The sequence below is a fragment of the Capricornis sumatraensis genome, chromosome 8 (assembly GCF_032405125.1).
Source record: "Capricornis sumatraensis isolate serow.1 chromosome 8, serow.2, whole genome shotgun sequence".
Taxonomy (NCBI): domain Eukaryota; kingdom Metazoa; phylum Chordata; class Mammalia; order Artiodactyla; family Bovidae; genus Capricornis; species Capricornis sumatraensis.
The window spans coordinates 89,921,846-89,943,704 of record NC_091076.1 but is presented as its reverse complement, the minus strand read 5'-3'; the positions used below and the strand labels follow the sequence as shown (position 1 = coordinate 89,943,704).

The following is a 21,859-nucleotide window of genomic DNA, read 5'->3' as shown; positions in this document are numbered from 1 at the left end:
ACCTGGAGAAGTTGGTTTTTTAAAAAAATTCTGCAGATATCTGGGGCTCCACACTCAGAAATTCTGAATACCTTCTGAATACTTTCTCCAGGACCACGCACATCTTTTTTTTTTAATATGGCAATAAGATCTACTTATAATTAGACCCTAACTTCTTCCACATTATATTTCAGAAACCTAGCCAAAATCTTTTTGCTTAAATGGGGAAGATGAGGCCTACTTTACTTAAACTTGGGTAGCCTAAAGCTAGGCCAGTTTTTCAACAATCTCTTGATAAGACATGGGGAAAGCCTTTTATTGAAGCAGTCAAGTAGGATCCTTCAATAGTAACAGACCTTTCATTCTCCCTCAGTTTTCTTATCTCTTTGATCATAGCCATTCTGGCTATGGATAATAGGTATCCTCAAGAAGGAATTGTGTAAAGGGTTGCATTGTAAAGTACCAAGCCTGAAGATGATGAAAAGCAGTATAGTGTAGTTTTACTGTTCTTGCCTGTCATATAAAAATAGCAGTATCGTTTCACCTTGACTTATCCTACAAATGCATACTTAAAATTACAGTGATTTTTTTTTTTGTTTAAATTAATGTTAACAATATTTAGAAGGGTAAATGCTCTCTGTGAGCCTCCTCTTCACCATCCTCCATTTCCCCAACCAGCCTCTCCCCTCCTCCAGCACCTAGTCACTGTAACTGAAACTCTAGCATCTTATCCCATCGGTCCATATATTTGGGTTTCTAAAGGTAACTGTCTCTCCTGTCAACTACATAGGATAAGTAGAAGTCAGAAGTTACTAAATAATAGCAGACATTTAGATAGACTGAGGGGTAGTTGAAGGGATTTAAGCACAGAGGCTTATCACATCCATCTTGGGCTTCCCTGATAGCTCAGTTGGTAAAGAATCAGCCTGCAATGCAGGAGACCTGGGTTCGATCCCTGGGTTGGGAAGATCCCCTAGAGAAGGGAAAGGCTACCCACTCCAGTATTCTGGCCTGAGAATTCCATGGGGTAACAAAGAGTCGGAGATGACTGAGCGACTTTCACTTCCAAGCACAGAAGCTTATCACATCTATCTTACTAGGAAGCCAAATCAGGACTGGAAAGTCCTAACTGTTATTGCCATAGAGGGGCACAGAGACTGTCTTCTTTCTCTCTTTAATGTAGCATAATGTCAAACCCAGGTGAAAAGCCAACTGAAGGGAATTTTGACATTAGAACCCCAGACAGTACATTCTAAGAATGGAATTATGATTGTTGGGATATGTGCTTCAGAGAGTCTCCTAGGTCTACATTTGACCTCTAGCCTGAGGTTTCATGTCTGTCTATTATGCTTTATTTTGTGGAGAACCTTTCTGTTGAAAGGTTACTAAACCTAGTCTAACAAGGATCCATTACCTAAAATTTCTCTCCTGTGTCCCTGCCATGTGTAACATTGTATTTATGCAAATTACTTAGGGATTACTGGTGATTTGGCAGAAATGGGATCTTGAGGAATCTTTACAAAAATGATAGTATATAATGGATGACAGGGAAAAGCAGCAGCATTAAGCAGTGTAAGGTTTGTTGCATTAGGTAAACTTACTGTTTTAGAAATTGAAGTACCTAGATTGATAGTGTATGTATTTATTTGGGAATGGAGTTTGTAATCAGTATTTAAAAAGATGGAAATTTTATTTTATTAAAGAGAGTCATCAGGGCTGTAGCAGGGTCACCTCAAGAGATCAAGAAAGGCATTCACACTTTCCATCTATGGACAGATGTAGAAAATATGGTATATGTATACATTGGAATATTACTCAGCTTTTAAAAAGTAAGGCAGTTCAGATATATGGAACAGCATGGATGAACCTTGAAGACATGAAATAAGAAGCCTGTAACAAAAAGGCAAATACTGTATGATTCCACTCATATAGAAGTGTGTGTAGTTAAATTCATAGAGAAACAAAGTAGAGTGGTGGTTGCCAGGAGCTGGGGGAAAGGGAAATGAGGCATCCTTGTTCACTGTGTACAGAGTTTCAGTTTGGGAAAATGAGAAAGTTCTTGAGATGGCTAGTGGGGTGGTGGTTATGCAGCAGTGTGAATATACTTCATACCGTTGAACTGTACATTTAAAAGTGGCTAACTGGTAAGTTTCATGTTATGTATATTACCCAAATTAAAAAATAGTTTTAAAAAACTTTATTTACAAAATATACATAACTTTCTGTCTGATATAATTATTAACTCAGTCTATTCCAAGTTCTAAACTGTGATTGACAGCCTCTAATCACCAAATAGTTTGTTCTGTTACAGTAACTTGGAATAGAAAATGTAGCCTTCATCTCCAGATTGATGCTTCTTGACTTCCATTTTGTAACACTCCAGTATCTCCAGCTATTTCAAGGAATATCGTCTTTAAAGTACATGCTATATTGTACCTTTTGCCACCTGCAGAAGAGCTTCGCTTGTTATTCAGATCAAAATGACCTTTAAAGGTATTCATGAGTAAAGAGACCTTGAAGCTCAAGTGACCCATTCACTTTATTCCCAGGATGCTCTGACCTGTTTTTATGGGTGGCTTATGGTATAGAGAGTTATCGTTCTTTAGGCAAGTTAATTATTTCAAATAATAATGCTTCAATAACATAAACTCTCTAAGAGAGTCTCTACAATAATACTAAACTGTCTAAGACTGAAAAAATTTAGCTGGTGTTTCCTGACATTGATGTGTTACTGAGTTTTACAATTTCCCAAATTGGAATTAAATACATAGAGATTTAACATTTTATAGTTGTTAATTTTTAGGTGTTGCCAATATTTTATTTTTTTCCCTTCATAACTGTAAAATTCTTTATAAAGATAACCCTCCCCTAGCCTCTTTCTTTTGATAATCATAGTGTGGAAGTTGTCTTTTTACTTTAAAAAATGTATTAGAAATATTTTATCATCCTGCGATGTGAATGACTGAACTTGTACTTAAACATAACATTATCAGCTAAAAGGTGACTTTTTCCCCTATGTTTTATATGGGTAGTATAAATTGCTTCAGCTTTTTGTGTGATTATTAAAAGGATTTCTGTCTTTTTCTGCATGTGTTAACATAGCCAATTATTTATAGGCAAAAATCAAGAGAAACTCCTTTGTCATAAAATGTATAGTAAAGTTTTTCTCCATCTCTTTTTAGGATATTTTCTTTTCTGGATGTTGTTACCTTGTGTCGCTGTGCTCAGGTCTCCAGGGTAAGAGTGGCTGACATGATTAGAAGAGCATTCCTTCCTGACATTAATGATAATCAGCTTCTGTAGCAGACGAACCATTTACTTCAGATGGTAGTTGTGTGTTATATTTCCAAGGATGTTTTTGCACCCATGGCATATCTAAACTCATGTTAATTCTGCAGTGGAATTCTACTATGTATATTGTTTCTAACTTTAGTTTTTTGAAACTCTTGACTATTCCTATAATATGTACAGAGGAAGCATCTTCAAGGAAAAAGCATATTAAACATGCAAATTAAAAAGATTAGACTTTACTAAGAACTGTAATAATACAGTGTTTCATTATGTTTTCCTACTTCATTTTATGTATATACATGGAAACCTTTTGATATCTCCTGGTATTTTTTTCTCAAAAGGTTATAACTAGAATTTAATTTTTAAGAAATTATAGCACAAACCAAATTCCTTTCTCAAAGTCAGTTTCTGCATCATTCTTATTTACAAACTTGACAATTGACATTACTGTGACAAAACAGTGAAATATCATAATCTTATTGTTGCCTCTAATATTAAGAATAGAATCTCTGTTGTGGGAAAATTACGTTATGAACCATTCCTAGTCTCTTTTGTAATATAGATATATAATAATTAATCAAATGAGTGAATACATATAATTACCACCTTTCTATAAAATGGACAATGGCTTTTTGATTAACATATTTATTGAGAACCTACTGTGTGCCAGGTATCGTTGTAGGTGCTGAGTATGTAATATGGTTGGTTATATCAGAGTATTTATCTTTGTAAAGACAGATTTTCCTTCAAGTTTCCAACACCAATTTCCTCAGGGGAAAAAAAAAAAGGCACAAAACAGCATAGAAAATTCATGTTATCTTGCTAACTTTAATATAATTTCTACATCCTAAAAGCCATACTGAAACTGTATCAGCTATTTAGGAAACAGGCAGTCATATTTTGATGATTTCTATTCATGACATTTCTGTTCCTGGTGTCTGAGTCGTTGCCTTAGTCATAGCTGGTACAAATGAGTTGGGATTTCTTTTCTGTCTACATTTGAAGCTGAGGTCATCACTGAGAAACAAAATGCCCAGACTGGTGTCTAAACCTGTTCAGTAGCAGAGTCTCAATTCAAGAGTGTTGATTTGAGTGAGTTTTAATTGTTGTTTTCATGTTCAGGTTCTTCTTCCTTCTTAACGTGTTTTAACTTAAAAGGAAGCACAGTGCCAGTCTTTGTTAAATCTGTACAGTTGGTTCATCAGTAGTTAGCCTGTTACTCTCCACACTTGAAGTATTTCGTTAATGTGCTTTAAAAAAAAAAAAACTCTGGAGAGAAACCTGTCATTCCTAATTTTAGTCTCAGTTTAGCATGTTTCCTGCTTGCTGGAAAAAGTAGTGTGAGGAAATGAGAAATATCAAGCCAAACCAGAGGTATATTTAGCCTGTGAATCTAGCGAACGCATGATCTTTACAAGTTTTATTTCTTGTCTCCCATGGAGCCATTTAAGAACCCATTGGGGGCATCCCTCGTGGAACAATGATAAAGAATCCTCCTGCCAGTGCAGGAGACATGGGTTTGATCCCTGATCCAGGAGGATCCCACATGCCACAGAACAACTAAGCCTGTGTGCCACAACTGTTGAGCTGTGCTCTAGAGCCCGGGAAGCACAACTACTGCATCCTGTATGCCCTAGAGCCTGTACTCAGCACCAAGAGAAGCCACCACAGTGAGAAGCCCGCACACTGCAACTTAAAAGTGGCCCCCACTTGCAGCAACCAGGGAAAAGCCCACACAGCAACGAAGACCCGGCACAGCTGATAAAAGATAAATAAAATGTCTTAAAAAAGGAGGAAGAAAAAAAATAGAAAAATATGAAGCCACAAAATGAGACGTTGAAATCCTAAGAGAACCTTAAAGATTTCTAGAATAATAACTTTGTTTTCTCCTGTACCCCTGGCATATGTCTTGTTGGTTGTATGACAGTTACCTGGGACTTAAAAGTGTACCTGCAGTTTCCTTTTTACAATTTCAGTATCGAATCTATGTTTTGAATTGTTATAAAAGGAGATGATATTCTCAGTTTATGACTTAACAGGATTAACACTTTGCATACACTTTAAATTTAATAAGGAAAACTTTTAAAGGCTTTCTGATTAAAATACAATGCAGAATGATCCACAGCAAGTTAACTCTGTGGAGTCATTTTTCACCTTATCCTGAAAAGTTGAAAAGCTTTCTTGCCTCTCTTTAGCTAATTAAAGAAATGTATTACCATTGAATCAAGTTGAAAGGAAAGATGACTAATTGGAAAACATGCCTGAGTGAGCTAATTGGTAATGAGGAAAGCATTAAAGTCTCTGTCACGTATATAGAGAAATGATAGTGTCTTTTGTAAATCCCAGGTCACAGTTTCAGATCCAAACAAGTGATGCTATGGATTAGCATATTTTTATTGAACATGATATATGTATTGAACACAGTACATTCAGAGTCCATCTTCTTTTTTTGGTTTCTTCCTCACCTTGTTCCTAGAGCAACAGGCTTTTTCACCAGTTGGATCGTCTCATTTTGAAATTAGAAATTCCAGTTAGAAAACAGTCTCTGACTATGGTACTTATTACAACCTGTCCTTTCCCCAGCCCCCTAATGTAAGATCTTTCACAGCTGCTAATTTCTGTACCCACTCATTTATGAGATAATCTACTTAGAGAATAAAACATGAATCAGAAATGAGACTCACCTTTTGGGATTTAATGATGGGGGTGCTGAGACCTTTTTTTGGACAGTTTCAATCATTAGTAGGTTGATTTTTGAACTTGAACTTTGCTGGCTTTTTCCCTTCATTTCAGCTTCTGCTCATTTTGTGTCTTTTTCTTCAAAATAGGCCTGGAATGTTCTAGCTTTGGATGGCAGTAACTGGCAGCGAATTGACCTGTTTGATTTCCAGAGGGATATTGAGGTATAATTATGTGGTGTGTGGCCCCATTTCTCTTGTTAGAAAGTAATTACAGCATGGAACAAATTAGCCTCAGCTATATAAATCTCCTTTCCCTGGAGAGAGAAACTATTAATTTCAGTGCATCTGAATTTCATGAGAGCCTGCAGTGTTCCCCAAGAACTTGATCAGCTTTTGAGAATAAGCAAAATTATTTTACTGAAATAATAGTAAATTATTTATTACCAAGTTTTTTGTTTCTATTTTTGTTGTGGAAATATGGACCTGTGTTTGCTCTTTTTAGGAAGTCTTTTTATATCTGTTTATGGAAAAATAAGTGGAGTTAAGAACTTACTGAGGCATAATATTTGCATAAATTCTTCTTGATGAGCATTTTGGGTTCTAGGAGAGCCTGCAGATAGTTTTTCTTTCATTCTCCAGAAAAATGTATTGGATTAATTATGCTGTGGAGAAATTTTTTTTTCCCTTCTCATTTCTCCCTCATATTTCATCCTTTAGTATTTACCTGTTTTCTCAGATGGAGAATGGCTTAAGCTTATATTATTTTAACCTGAATTTTAACTCTGTGGTCCTTGGTTCTCTCATCTGGAGAGTGCAAATCATAGCTTCCTCACTGTGTTACAAGGATTAAGTAAGATTTAGGTTTAGATTTTTTTTCAACTGGGTTGGGTTTTTGTTTTTGTTTTTAAAGTACTAATGGAGCTTAGTTGTCTTGAGGATTCATGTAAGAAGTTTAAGAAACCTCACATGAACTTTGCATTATCTTCAGAAAGTATCATCAACATGGTGGATTTTTGTTTTTCCCAATTCTCTTTATCTTCATGGATATAAATGTTTAAAGCAACATAACCCACAAAATCATTCAGCAAGCTTTTGTTAAGTGTTCATTGAGGCCCTGCTATATTTAGAGTACTATAGTAAATGTACCAAAACAGTAATACAGTGACATAAGAGAACTACAGAGCACCGTTTCCTCAAATATAAAGTATCTTAAAGATGAACAAAATAAATAACAATATAGAGTTTAGGCATGTTTAAATAGACCAAGAAAGCTCATTTGATTTAATTAGGTTTTTTAAATGATTTAGAAGCATTTTAAAAATGAGAATGTGTTCTTTTCAAAACCGATGTGGTGGCTTATCTTTTTGTATATCTATCTTCTCTTTTTTACAGGGCCGGGTAGTGGAGAATATTTCAAAAAGGTGTGGGGGCTTTTTACGAAAGTTAAGTCTTCGTGGGTGTCTTGGAGTAGGAGACAATGCTTTAAGGTAAAAACATAACTACCGATTAACTGATCTTACTGACTGAAGTAAAGAACAACACGAGACACAGCAGCGTCTCACCCAGAAAAGGCTGGGATAGTTTTCATATTCTTAAGCTGTTCTGAACCCAAATACACATTCATTGCTTATCATTACAAATATCCAGTAGTGGGGTGTGTGGTTTGGGGAATAAAACAAGAACATGTGCTTCCCCCAAAAAACCAGTTTCCCCATATTATAAATGGTTCATTTGGAGCCTTGAGTAAAGTTTGTTTGTTTAATTCAAGCTTGGATAATTTTAACTTTGGTTGACAAAAAGATTGATATTTAAAAATTTATGGTTGAACTTAATAATGACTTTTATACTGATATCCAGTTTTGCCATTTTGTATCTTCTATTATTTTTTTAATGCTGAGAATTGTGCACATTTTGCCTCAGACTCTTTACTGTTTCTTTCCTGTAAAGAACCTTTGCACAAAACTGTAGGAACATTGAAGTACTGAATCTCAATGGGTGTACAAAGACTACAGATGCGTAAGTATTTTATATTTTAGAAGGGTAAGTCATAGCCCATTGTGTCCTGCCTGTACTAGCTTTTAATGCAGGCTGCTAAATATATTTAGTAAATTTCATTTTGGTTTTATAGAGAAAAGATGTTTCAAGAAAGAGAAAGAGACTTTAGAAGTTAGAAATGGAACAAGAAGCTTATTTTGGAATTTGGCTCAAATTCTGCCTCGAAATTTAAAATAAAACTTAAGTTACTTGATATTATTTAGTAATATTGCTAGTTCTGTTTTCTCTATATCCCCACTCTTTTATCTTATTCATTTTATCTTTTTGTGAAAAATTCCTAAACAGTGTAAATACGCATTTCTTTCTTTGCACTGAGTCTTCGTTGCTTTTGAGCAGCCTTTCTCTAGTTGTGGCAAGTGGGGGATACTCTTTGTTACAGTGTGGGGATTTCTCATTGTGGTGGCCTCTGATTGCAGAGCATAGGCTCTAGGCACGGGCTTCAGTAGTTGCAGCACGCAGGCTTGAGGGCTCTGGAGTGAAGGCTCGCTAGTTGTGGCACAAGAGTTTAGTAGCTCTGCAACATGTGGAATCTTCTGAGGCCAGGGATGGAACTCGTGTCCCCCGCATTGGCAGGCGGATTCTTATCTACTGCTCCACCAGAGAAGTCCCAATATGCATTACTAAAATAAGCATTTCTGGAAAACAAAAGCTTTTAACATAAGCACATTAAATTCATAAATCTAAATATCTTAAAACCATCAAATAACTACAGTTAATGTTCAGAATTTTGCATGTTCTAATGACTTTAGCAGTATATTAAATATAGTTTAAAAGAAAAAAGATACAGACTTCAAAAATCAAGGGTGGAGACCTCTGTTTCTGGTAACAACAGTCACTGCCCTCCTGCTATAAACGGCTCTAAAACTGTACAAAACATAGAAAGCAAGCAGTCTGAAATGTCGGACAACATGCAGAGCAGAACTGAGAAACAAATGAGGTGAGCCTTACGATTGTCGTGGCCTTCTGCTTGGTGGCACTTTTGAGATAATGGTATAGGAGAAGGAATGCAAGCAGGGTGCAAAGTTCTGTCTGGTTTGAAGAGAAAGAGATCAAAGTTCTGGGAGACCAGGATGAATAAATAGGTGTCTGGAAAGAGGGAAGCTACTCAAATAAAGCTACTCAAATAAATCTTTATAATTTTGGCTGAACAGTAAACTATATATGCACATATTGAGACCCCACAAAGCTGGGCAAAGAATATCTAAAACGGAAAGAACAATTGCTGGGAAACTGAACTGAAGAAGAATTGCCAGAACTTAAATAAGGCAGCCATAAAGAAGGCTGAGCGCCAAAGAATTGATGCTTTTGAACTGTGGTGTTGGAGAAGACTCTTGAGAGTCCCTTGGACTGCAAGGAGATCAAACCTGTCAATCCTAAAGAAAATCAATCCTGAATGTTCATTGGAAGGACTGATGCTGAAGTTGTAGCTCCAGTACTTTGGCCACCTGATGTGAAGAGCTGACTCATTAGAAAAGACCCTGATGCTGGGAAAGATTGAAGGAAGGAGGAGAAGGGGACGACAGAGGATGAGATGGTGGATGGCATCACTGACTCAATGGACATGAGTTTGAGCGAGCTCTGGGAGATGGTGAATGACAGAGAAGCCTGACATGCTGCAGTTCATGGGGTCACAAAGAGTTGAACATGACTGAGCAGCTGAACAGCAGCAGTATTGATAGATCTATGATATTTATAGTAATATATAAAATACGTTAGAACATACAAAAATAATAGCACAAAGGGTACAGCTGATATAAGAAAACAGTAAAGGAGAGACAGAAAAACAAACTTAAGGAAAGCATGAAACAAACAGAAAAAGAATGGGATAGAAAATGCAACCATACCAATAATTTTACTAGGATTTCCTTGGTGGTCCAGTGACTAAGACTCCATGCTTTCAATGCAGGGGTTGCTGATTGGATCCCTGGTCAGGGAGCTGAGATTCTACATGCCATGCAGCATATCGCTGCGCCCTCCCCCACCCCCCCCCAAAAAAAAAACTGATTAAAAAATAATTTTTATTAAATGTGGACAGACTGAACACTTCACCCAAAAGACAGATTGTCAGTATGGGTTAAAAAACAAGACCCAGCTTGTGCTGTCTATAAGAGACAAGCTTTAGATTGAAATACACAAATAGGTTGAAAGTAAACAGATAGAAAAATGCATACTGTGCAGATAGAACACTCCACCCAATGATTACAGAATAAACATTCTTTACAAACATACTTGGAACATTCTCTAGGATAGAGCATAGATTGGGCTACTAAATAAGTCTTAATTTAAGAATTAAAATCATTCAAAATATATTCTTTGACCAGAACTAGAAAATTAAACTAGAGATTCTCAATAGAATCTTTGGAAATTCAGCATCATGCTTCTATGTAATTTTGAACTGAATGAAAAGCTACCAACATTTATGTGATGTGGCCAAGATAGTAATACAGCTCTGCAATCCTGTGTCACAAAAGAGGAAAGAGAGAAAGCTCTTATCAGTAACAGCCTTCAACATTGAGCAATTAGAAAAGGACTTCCCTGGTGATCCACTGGTTAAGAATCTGCCTGCCAATGCAGGGGATGAGGGTTTGATCCCTGGTCTGTGAAGATTCCACCTACCGCAGACCAACTAAGCCCGTGTGCTGCAACTACTGAAGCCTGCTCACCCTAGAGCCCATACTCCACAAGGGACACCACAGCAGTGAGAAGCCGACACACCACAGCGAAGAGTAGCCCCTGCTTGCCCCAAGTAAAGAAAGCCCACGTGCAGCAACGAAGACCCATCACACCCAAAAATAAATACATAATTTTTTTTTTAAAGTTAGCAAAAAGAAGAGCAAAGCCCAAAGCAAGCAGAAGGAAAAATAAATATTAGAATGGATATCAGTGAAACAAGAAACAAAAACAGTAACACAATTAATAATCATTGAAAAAAGTTTTTTTAATTGACAAACCTAGGCCAAGAAAATAAGAGGGTAGACTCAAATTGTTAAAAGCAGACAAGATGAAATGTTTGTCAGGTAATATCATAAATTAATCAGACAACCTAGGTGAGATGGACCAGTTCCTGGGAAGGTACAGATTAACTCTCTGAATAAATCTACAGAAGTAAATACAATAATTTAAAATTGTCCCCCACAAAAAAACTGCACAGGCCCATATGACTTCACTGGTGAGTCCATCAAAAGAAGGAAGAACACTAATATTCAAACTCACTCATAAAGTAAAAGAGGAAATAATTCATAAGTTGTCCTATGCAGCCAGTATTTTTCTGATACCAAAGCCAAGCAAAAACATCACAATAAAAGGAAGTCTACTATATTCCTCAGACACAGAGGTGGAGAAATACTTAATAAAATATTAGCAAACTGAAAAAAAAAAAATTAGCAAACTGAATCTAGCAACATATAAAAGGGTTGGATATTATCTAAGTGGGATTTATCCCAGAAATACGTGGGGTTTAACATCTGAAAATCAATTAATGTAATTTTTCATAATAATTAGAATAAAGCAGAGAACAACAAACTTTTCTGTATAGGGCTGATAAGGAAATATTTTAGGCTCTGTTGGCCATGTAGTCTCTGTCAGTGTCAACCCTGCCAGTGTTTTACAAAGTGGCCACAGATAGTATGTTAACAAATGAACATGGCCCTGCTCCAGTGAAACTTTATCGCATGTTGCTGAGACTTTAATTTCATTTAATGTCACATGTCACAAAGTAGTATCTTCTTTTGACTTTCTTTCAACCATTTAAAAATGCCAAAACCATTCTTGACTTCCTGGGCATACAAAAATAAGCAGCTGCTGAGATTTACTGTCCTCTGGAATGAATAAAGGACAAAAACCACATGACCATTTTCATTGTGATGGGCAGCTTCTAAACTGGCCCCCAGATAATCACTGCCTCTTCTTGTTTGCACTTTTGTGTAATCTTTTCCCCTTGAGTGTACACTGGACATAGTGTCTCATTTTCTAACAATAGAATACTGCAAAAGAGATTGGGTATCACTTTGGAGACTAGGTTCCAGAAAGACTGTGTCTTCTATCTTGCTCTACTTTCTTCTCCAGCTGGGGAAGCATTCTGCCCTCTTGTGAGTAGTTCTGTGGAGAGGCCCATGTGGCAAGAAACAGGTCTCTGGCCAGCAGCCAGCAAGAGCTTGAATTCTATCAAAAACCAAATGGGGAAGCTTGGAATTGGGTCATCTTAAGTCTGCCAACCTCCACTTAACCTAAATGAGCTTGGAGGGGAATCAATATCTAGCTACCTTTGAGATGATTCCAGCTGTGGCTAGTATACCTTGATGGTAGCCTTGTGAGAGATCCTGAGTCCAAGTCACCCTGCTGTGCTGCCTGTGCATGTATTCCTGACTCATGAAAACTGAGATAATAAATAATTATTATTTTAAGCTGCTCAGTTTTAAGGTAATTTGCTATGCAATAGTAGAACTAACTAATGCTTCATTAGATGCAGTAAAAGCACATAACAAACTCTTAACACTCATTTATGATAAAACTTTTCAGCGGGGAATCTCCTGGTGGTTCAAATGGTTAAGACTCAGTGCTTTCACTGTTCAATCCCTCATTGGGGAACTAAAATCCTGCAAGTTGAGTGGCACAGCCAAAAAAAAAAAAGCAACAAAGAATAGAAAGGAGTTTCCTTAATAAGATCAAAAGCTTACATGAAAAACTGAGAATTAGAAATACCAGATTTCTACACTGAAAACCATTAAATTATATATCAAGAATATATAGAGAAAGCAGAAGCAGAAGATATTAAGAAGAGGTGGCAGGAATACACAGAAGAACTGTACAAGAAAGATCTTCACTTCTCAGATAATCACGATGGTATGATCACTCACCTAGAGCCAGACATCCTGGAATGTGAAGTCAAATGGGCCTTAGAAAGCATTACTACGAACAAAGCTAGTGGAAGTGATGGGATTCCAGTTGAGTTATTTCAAATCCCGAAAGATGATGCTGTGAAAGTGCTGCACTCAATATGCCAGCAAATTTGGAAAACTCAGCAGTGGCCACAGGACTGGAAAAGGTCCGTTTTCATTCCAGTCCCAAAGAGAGGCAATGCCAAAGAATGCTCAAACTACCGCACAATTGCACTCATCTCACACACTGGTAAAGTAATGCTCAAAATTCTCCAAGCCAGGTTTCAACAGTACATGAACCATAAACTTCCAGATGCTGAAGCTGGATTTAGAAAAGGCAGAGGAACCAGAGATCAAATTGCCAACATCCGCTGGATCATGGAAAAAGCAAGAGAGTTCCAGAAAAACATCTATTTCTGCTTTATTGACTGTGCCAAAGCCTTTGACTGTGTGGGTCACCACAAACTGGAAAATTCTGAAAGGGATGGGAATACCAGACCACCTGACCTGCCTCTTGAGAAACCTGTATGCAGGTCAGGAAGCAACAGTTTGAACTGGACGTGAAACAGCAAACTGGTTCCAAATCGGGAAAGGAGTATGTCAAGGCTGTATATTGTCCCCCTGCTTATTTAATCTGGTCCCATCGCTTCATGGGAAATAGTTGGGGAAACAGTGTCAGACTTTATTTTTGGGGATCCAAAATCACTGCAGATGGTGATTGCAGCCATGAAATTAAAAGATGCTTACTCCTTGGGAGAAAAGTTATGACCAAACTAGATAGCAAATTAAAAAGCAGAGACATTACTTTGCTAACAAAGGTCGGTCTAGTCAGGGCTATGGTTTTTCCGGTAGTCATGTATGGATGTGAGAGTTGGACTGTAAAGAAAGCTGAGCACCAAAGAATTGATGCTTTTGAACTGTGGTGTTGGAGAAGACTCTTGAGAGTCACTTGGACTGCAAGAAGGTGAAACCAGTCCATCCTAAAGGAGATCAGTCCTGAATGTTCATTGGAAGGACTGATGCTGAAGCTGAAACTCCAATACTTTGGCCACCTGATGTGAAGAAGTGACACATTGGAAAAGATCCTGATGCTGGGAAAGATTGAGGGCAGGAGGAGAAGGGGACGACAGAGATGAGATGGTTGGATGGCATCACTCCCTCAATGGACATGAGTTTGAGTAAATTCTGGGAGTTGGTGATGGATAGGGAGGCCTGGCATGCTGCATCCATGGGATCATGAAGAGTTGGACACCACTGAGCGACTGAACTGAACTGAACTGATACAGAGAAAGTTCTTATAGTCAATAACAACAAGGCAATCCAGTTAAAAATAGGCCTGAGACTTCCCTGGTGGTCCAGTGGTCAAGACTCTGCGCATCCATTGCATGGGGCACAGGTTTGATCTTTGGTCCGGGAATGAAGATCCCGCATGCCACACAGTGTGGCCCCCCCAAAAAAATCAACTGAAAGAAAAGAAAAGCCCTAAGCACTTAGATAGACATTTCACCAAGGAAAGAGATGATTGGCTATGTTCAAGAAAGGGTGTTCATTACTAAACTGCAGAAGGAAACCACAAGAGGAGGTTTGACAAAGGCATTTATGATACATTTGGGAAAAGTTGAACACAGACTGGGTGTCAGACATTAAGGAATTAAAATCCTTATATGTTAGAAATATGTCCTGAAATATTTACAGGTGAAATAATATGTCTGGGATTTCCTCTAAAAAATTGGAACAAGAAAAAAAAGGAAGGAAATAGATGAAATAGCAATAGTAGAATATTGATAAATGTCAGAGTTTAATGGTGGTATATGTGTGTTCTCTGTTATTTAGTCTTGAGAGTATATTTGAGATTTTCCATACCTGAAAAAAAATTTAAACGAGGAACTTGACCACTGTGAGAAAAGAGCTTTTAACAAATTCATGAAGGAAAGCATGCAGTAATATTACATAACTTAGTTTCTTTCAGCCTAACACTGGTCTGTCCTCAGTATACCTTGCAAAAATCTGGTTGTTAATGCCACGCACAGTGTTACCATGAACAGAAAGAGATTTAAGTGAAAGAGCAGAGACAGCTTTTGGTTTTCATGTATCACAACTTGCTAGCATGTTCTAGCTAGCTTTCTGGTGTTGTGAATTTACAAAATGCCTGTAAATCTCTTACCAGCACAAATGTAGTTACTATCAATAGCTATTAATGTTTCCAAATGTGAATCAAGAACGATCTCCCCCCTCCCCCCCGCCCACACCCCCCTGCCCCGTGCAGATTCTTACACACAGCACAACTTTTTTTTTCCTTTGAGAACCTACCTCTTAACGTGAAAGGTCCCTGGATTTATAACTACTTTTTATTAATATTTGGTGTGTGGAAATTTTATAGTTTTTGTAACACATGAGAATCATGTATGAAATTCTAAGTATGTGTTCTTATTTGTTTATTGAAAATTGTGTATAATATGCTTAGTAGACTGTGTTCATATTTATTATTTTCTCCTTTTTCAGTACATGTACTAGCCTTAGCAAGTTCTGTTCCAAACTCAGGCACCTTGACTTGGCTTCCTGTACGTCAATAACAAACATGTCTCTAAAAGCTCTGAGGTAAATTTCTTGTAACAAGAATGTCCAATAATCAGAACAAATACTTATTTAAGTTGGAATTGAAGGAAACTTGTTCTATAGATATGTACTGTGGTTCAAAATTGACCCTTTGTTTTACCATTTGCCCACATTATAGGACAAATTCAGGTGAAATGACTAGCAGTAACTAGGATTTCTGAACAGAATAGTAGTTTGTACATTAATGAAGTGCTTAGCACAGGATTCTGTATGTAGTAAGCACTCAGTAGGTTTTAATTGTTTTAATGTGATTGTAATTTTTAAAACTACATTATAAAAAGATATGTCTTAAAAGGAGGGTGAAGTGCCCATTCTCCTTGTACTTTTATTTTTTTATCAGCCTTTTATAAATGATTATGGTCCTATGCATTAGTTACATCTATGAATAATAAGAATTAAACTATTAAAAGAAGAAATTAAATTTAGTTAAGTAGAGTGTAAGTAATATGAAAATGTGGCTCCTGCTATACTTAAGAACACATGTACCTAAGGCTGGTTGGTATAGTAAATAAGGTAGTATAACAGTGTTCATAGTTTATAGCACTTGATGTAAATGAGCTCATTTATTTGAAAATCTTGTGAGGTAGACACTTTTCAGATAAAATCTAAAACACTTCTGAATGCCAGTTATTGTGATTCAACCATGGGAGGTAACTGAATAAGATACGGTTTCTACCCTTAAGTTTCTCAGAGTCTAGAAGAAGAAAAAAGACACTTAAGTATGTTGTATTACAGAGGAATAAGTGTCAGGGTAAAAATGAATGCTTCAGTTTGAGGAGAAGATAGAAGGACTATTGCTAATCTTGGTCTGAGCGAGGCTCTGGCAGACTTCCTGAGGTGACTGCCTGAAGTCACACTATTAATGCTGAAGAATGAACTTCAACCAAGATCCCTGGCTTTATTTTATAAAACAAAGCAGTGTTTTCCAAAGAATGCCCTAGAGCTTGGGATTCTTCTATAGTTTAAATGTGAAATCAAAAAATGAAATAGTATTTGATAGAAGGCAGAGGTCTAATATCATATATCCAAAATCAGCCTGTGTAAAATATACCCTAGATATGTCCCAGAAAAGAAAATTTTGCAGATCCTTTGTAATTTTTAAAAGAAAATTTTCCATATCCTCATTACTAATGCTTTGAAAAGTGCTTGAATTGTTTGATAGAAAAATTTGAGATTGAATCTGATTCCTCCTTAATTACTCTGTTAACTTGAATGAATGAATCACTTAATTTCCATTTCCTGTCTGAGACTGTTACAGTTGTGATAAGTGCAGAAAGAATATATTTTGAATATCTGGAAAACAACATTGTGCTTGAGCTTGTTAAGGTAGATTTGAGCTAGTCCTCCTGGTGGTGTCTCCCACGTGAACACTGCAGGCATTGATAAATGCACCTTTTGTTGTTATGGAATAACCAATAAAATGAGACATTGGTGCCTTTGGAGTTGGATTTAGTCATATGTTTGTTTCATTTTGTTTTATTCCTAAGTGAGGGATGTCCACTGTTGGAGCAATTAAACATTTCCTGGTGTGACCAAGTAACCAAGGATGGTATCCAAGCTCTAGTGAGAGGCTGTGGAGGTCTTAAAGCCTTATTCTTAAAAGGCTGCACACAGGTAATAATAACTCCCTGTCTTAACTTTAGATTGATAGAGGCACCATGAGCTTGGAGGGCAGCCCAGGATGTTGGCTAGAGAGATACCTAGTTGTGTGTTACTGACCAAGAACCCATGCTTACCAAAAATTATTTTCCCTAGAGTGAAAAAGTAGAGGAGGGAATTCCTTGGACGCCACACTTCCGCTGCGGGGGGCATGGGTTCAGTCACTGGTGGAGGAACTAAGATCATGCATGACATGCAGCATGGCCTTCCCACACCCCCACCCCGGCCTCCCAAAGAGGAGAAGAATTAACACCTGACCAAAGATAAAATTTTTGAGGAGAGGCAAAGATGAGGAGACAAAATCATATAGAACAGGTGCTGTTGGCAAGAAGGGTTTCATGTAATTTAATCTGAAAAGAAAACATGCTAGGTTGTCACTGCCTGAGACTTTGAGCTGGATGTGCAAAGTTGATAGCAACCTACATTTTATAGTGTTGATGCTTATTTCCTGCCAGTCACATCACAAATCCAACATATTTTGTCATTAAAATTTTTAATATCTCAGTGTTTTAGAGGGGGGAGAAAAGGAATTGACATGGTAACAGCATGTGAAAGGAAATGATCAAGAGTGGGTTTAGAAGTGACTGACAAAGTAGGGCTATGCTCTTATTCCCCCTTTTTTATATTAATGTTTGCTAAAACCAGGCCTTGGGTTCTGTTTTTTTTAAATGTCCTCATAAGGATTTCCCATTGTTTGAAACAGAGCTTCGAAAGTATGACTGCCTTAAAACAACAGCTTGAAAGTCTGGTTATTTATGGAACCCTGAAAAATATTGATTGGGATGCATCATTATTATCAAGTTACTTACTATCTGGTCTCAGCACTGTACTCATAGCAGTGATCTTCCAGCAGCAGATAAACTGCAGATTCCTTTCTCAGCTCCTGCTCCCAAAAGTTTGTTAAGGAACTTGACATGAAGTATAGAAATGTGAAAGTTACTTTAGTTTCAAAATCCTTCAGGAGAAAGCCATGAAGCATATTTAATTTATCAGAAGAAATATCCATGAACACTAGGCAGTGTTTATCTTTCCCTTGATTTGGTGATATGAATTTAATGTGGCCCAAACTGATGACAAAGACTAATAACTGTACTGATCATATGAATTGCACTTTCATATGGTCATTTGAAACTTGGTTAGCTACATTTAAAATGTATTGATGAATGTGTACACTCTGTGTGTGTATGTACACTCTTAAACCTTTAAGATTTTAAAGTTTTAAAATACTAAACAATATCAGTAATAGTTTTTTCTCTCTCTTTTTAATTTTTCTAGCTAGAAGATGAAGCTCTCAAGTACATAGGTGCACACTGTCCTGAACTGGTGACTTTGAACTTGCAGACTTGCTTAGTAAGCAGTCCTTCCAACCACTCTTTTGTGCTAGTAATGCATTTCAGTAATGTTATTATAAGAGTTTCAGTCATAATGACCAGCAGTTTGTCCACTTCATCCCTGAGGATTCAAGTAAACATCATGCTTTTTTACATGCTCAGCAGTGCTCACTCCTAGGGCCTTTGACATAGATGAGATAGAGAGTAGCTTATACAGAATTCCAAGTAAGCTCAAGTATAACCTCACCCCTTTCTCTTCTACTTAGGAAAACTTACCTTTTAGAAGTAAATTATTCATAAACTTTGGCCTTTAAAATATTTTTGGTAAATTAATTGCAGTCACATCAATTTAAGATCTATCAGTGAGTCATAACTATTGGGGACCACTGATATAAGTAGATGACAAGCAAAGTATACCCTTTAAATTATTCTCTATCAACTTTTTTGTGTCTATCACAAACCCCCTGGCTTTTGCTCATAGAATTAACTGAAACCATTCGGGATCCTAGAGCAGTGACAGTACACCTTTAACTTTGCTCTCTTGCCTTAAAAATTACATATGTGTGTTACTTTGGAGTAAGAGCCTCTCATTGCAGTGAAAAAAGTTAGTGAGGGTTTTCCTTCTTTTTGCTAAACCTTCTGGTTATTATACTTTCTGTTTATTCTTTGGTCACTTGAGACTTAAGAGCACAGTGGTCATTTTAGGGTGACACATACAGGGCCATGTTTTGTGCAGTTTAAGCATCCTGTCCTTCCAGCCCTTAAGCTGCTACTGCTGCTAAGTCACTTCAGTCGTGTCCGACTCTGTGCGACCCTGTAGACGGCAGGGATGGTGCTAAAAATAATCTGTTTAAGATGCTCCTAGAGACTGAGTTAAGGAGATGATATTTTGATTCCCATAGTTGCTAACTACCAGAAATTTGCCTACTTTCATTTATGAAACTAAAGTATTTGGCCTGAAAGAAAGATCTTACACAACTTTTGTAAACATGAAACTGTCATGTTACAGTGATGGGAAAAAACTTACACATCTTCAGATTTTACTTACGTACACATGCACAGATATTATATGTTTATGTCACATACATATAAATACATACACACCATTCCTACCATTTACCGTTTTAGTTTCATTTCTTCTACCCTTCTGGCATAAAGAACCAGCTCTGTCATGTGTTTATTTTACTGTTTACCTTCACCCAGATCTCAGGGCATGAGTCATTCCATCCGTCATTCCTGTGCAATGTGATGAAATGATTCTCAGCATTCATAAGACTTCTTGAAGTTTCTGCCCGAAACTGTTGAAGTGACCAAAGTATATACTTAATGCAGTCTCTTTTTCTTAACTAATATGAAAACATAAAAGTTTAGTAGATTTTACTCTTTTTAAAAATCATGAGTATTGGTAATATGACTTTTCTTCATCTTTTTTCCTCAGTAATCCCTTATAGACTTTAAAACATGAAGGAAAAAAAGGCAGCGCAGCCCTCACAATACTCTCCTGTGTATATATGCCTTATCAACTCATTCTTATGACAAATCTTGTATCTGTCTTTGCATCCATTTTTCAGTTGTATGTTCTACAATACTGAGAGCATACTGATTTAAGCAGTGAATAATTAAAGTGTGAGGGTTTTTTGTTTGTTTTTTTTCAGTTGTCCTTACAACCGAAGAATACTGCTTGATTAAACAGAAATGACAGGAAAGCTTTATTCTGAGGCTTAGCAAAATTAGTGAATCTATCAAGATAAGGATAAATTAAAATATTGATCATATCCAACACAAGATGTGTATACATGACATCTTTTTTTTTAATGTAACATCTTCTGTGTTCTTTTTCATTTTAAAATTAAAATAATAATTTGAAACATACAAAATTTGAGTTGGATACATCTGTTTCTCTCCATTAAATTAGGATAGTCTTTATATTATAAAACAAATTTAGAAATAAATGGATCTATGGTTGATGTTAGACTGTAGTAGCATCATCCACAGGTTGTTAAAGTAACTTAGTATCAATTTTGAACTTGTAAATGTGTTTATACTGTTAAAATACTGCTGTTCTTATCTGTTTTCTAGGTTTTAAAATCATTTAATTGAACCTACACCAAGATGCACCCCATGCTGTTCCCAGTCCTGTTACTCCCATTAGGTTAAAAGAACCCCATTATAGCTTCTTCCCTTTGCACCAGCAATGAGCACAGATTCTCTTGAAAAGTAAATCAAAAGGAACTGGAAGGAAGAAAGAAAGTGTTCATTTTCTTTTAGGTCTGCTACGTGATTAATATCAAATCCGCTTTTATTTCTTTTGGGCACTTACTTCACAGAGGTAACTTTTTTTTGTCTTTATCTTCTGCTAAGTTACTGATAACTATGGGTTTTTCCCTCTTGTTTTTTTAGCAAATCACAGATGAAGGTCTCATTACTATATGCAGAGGGTGCCATAAGTTACAGTCCCTCTGTGCCTCTGGCTGCTCCAACATCACAGATGCCATCCTGAACGCTTTAGGTCAGAACTGCCCTCGGCTTAGGTAAACATTTCTTGTTTATCTCAAAAAAATCAGAGAAAAGGAGCAGCGGCCTCCACTCATGCTCATTCCTTGGAAACTTGAAATTTCTAAGGTAGACTCTACAAGGCCATTACTACGTTTTCAGATGCCCACCTACTTGCTTCCTCCCTCACTTGATTACATATAATCGGCCTGAACCTGGGAGTAATAGTCCCATTTTCTACTTCTTGCTGTCCATACTAGAATATAACTAGTACTAAAATACCAACATTTTATCTCATTACTTGAGAAAATAAATAAAGGGATTTTTTAATGCTTTCATGTAATTTCTTTCTGAAGAAAATTTATAGAGGCCTATCTATTCTGTTGTAGTAATGATGTCAGGTACATAGCGGGGAATATTTAAAGCAAAAAAAAAAACTCCTCTTTTGTACTGATGGTTTTAAAGCAAACTTTATTTCTCTGTGGCTCCTGTTCTCTACCTGAGTACAAGATTAGCTGAATATTTACTAAGAATGCTGTGTTAGCAGACATGTGGTATCAAGCCCATATTGATTTTTGGTCTTTAAAACAAAGCTTATGTTGTACTTACATATTAAATGTATCAGCCATTGTTTTAAATAAATGACTTACAAATATTAATTCATTTAATCATCATAATACCATATAAGCACTGTTATTACCTCTATATTATAGATGAGAAAACCAAAGCACAAAGAGGTCGAGTAAACAGTTCAAGGTCTCACAGTTAGTAAGGGCAGGAATAAGTGTTCAGTCCCAGGCAGTCTAGCTCCAAAACCTACAAAACTACTTTTCTTACCTATAACAATCATTGTAAACCAATAAAAACTTTCTTAAAA

General features: G+C 36.7%; 1 protein-coding gene across 1 annotated transcript in view; it reads left to right on the top strand.

Annotated features, from left to right (window-relative positions):
* FBXL20 (F-box and leucine rich repeat protein 20) overlaps positions 1–21,859 on the top strand; it is a 90,642-nt gene that overhangs the window by 62,640 nt on the left and 6,143 nt on the right. The window contains exons 3-10 of the mRNA XM_068977753.1: positions 3,162–3,216; positions 6,099–6,173; positions 7,344–7,438; positions 7,899–7,967; positions 15,386–15,481; positions 16,987–17,113; positions 18,434–18,508; positions 20,890–21,020. Coding sequence (XP_068833854.1) covers positions 3,162–3,216; positions 6,099–6,173; positions 7,344–7,438; positions 7,899–7,967; positions 15,386–15,481; positions 16,987–17,113; positions 18,434–18,508; positions 20,890–21,020 — 723 coding nt within the window. The remainder of the gene's footprint in view (positions 1–3,161; positions 3,217–6,098; positions 6,174–7,343; positions 7,439–7,898; positions 7,968–15,385; positions 15,482–16,986; positions 17,114–18,433; positions 18,509–20,889; positions 21,021–21,859) is intronic.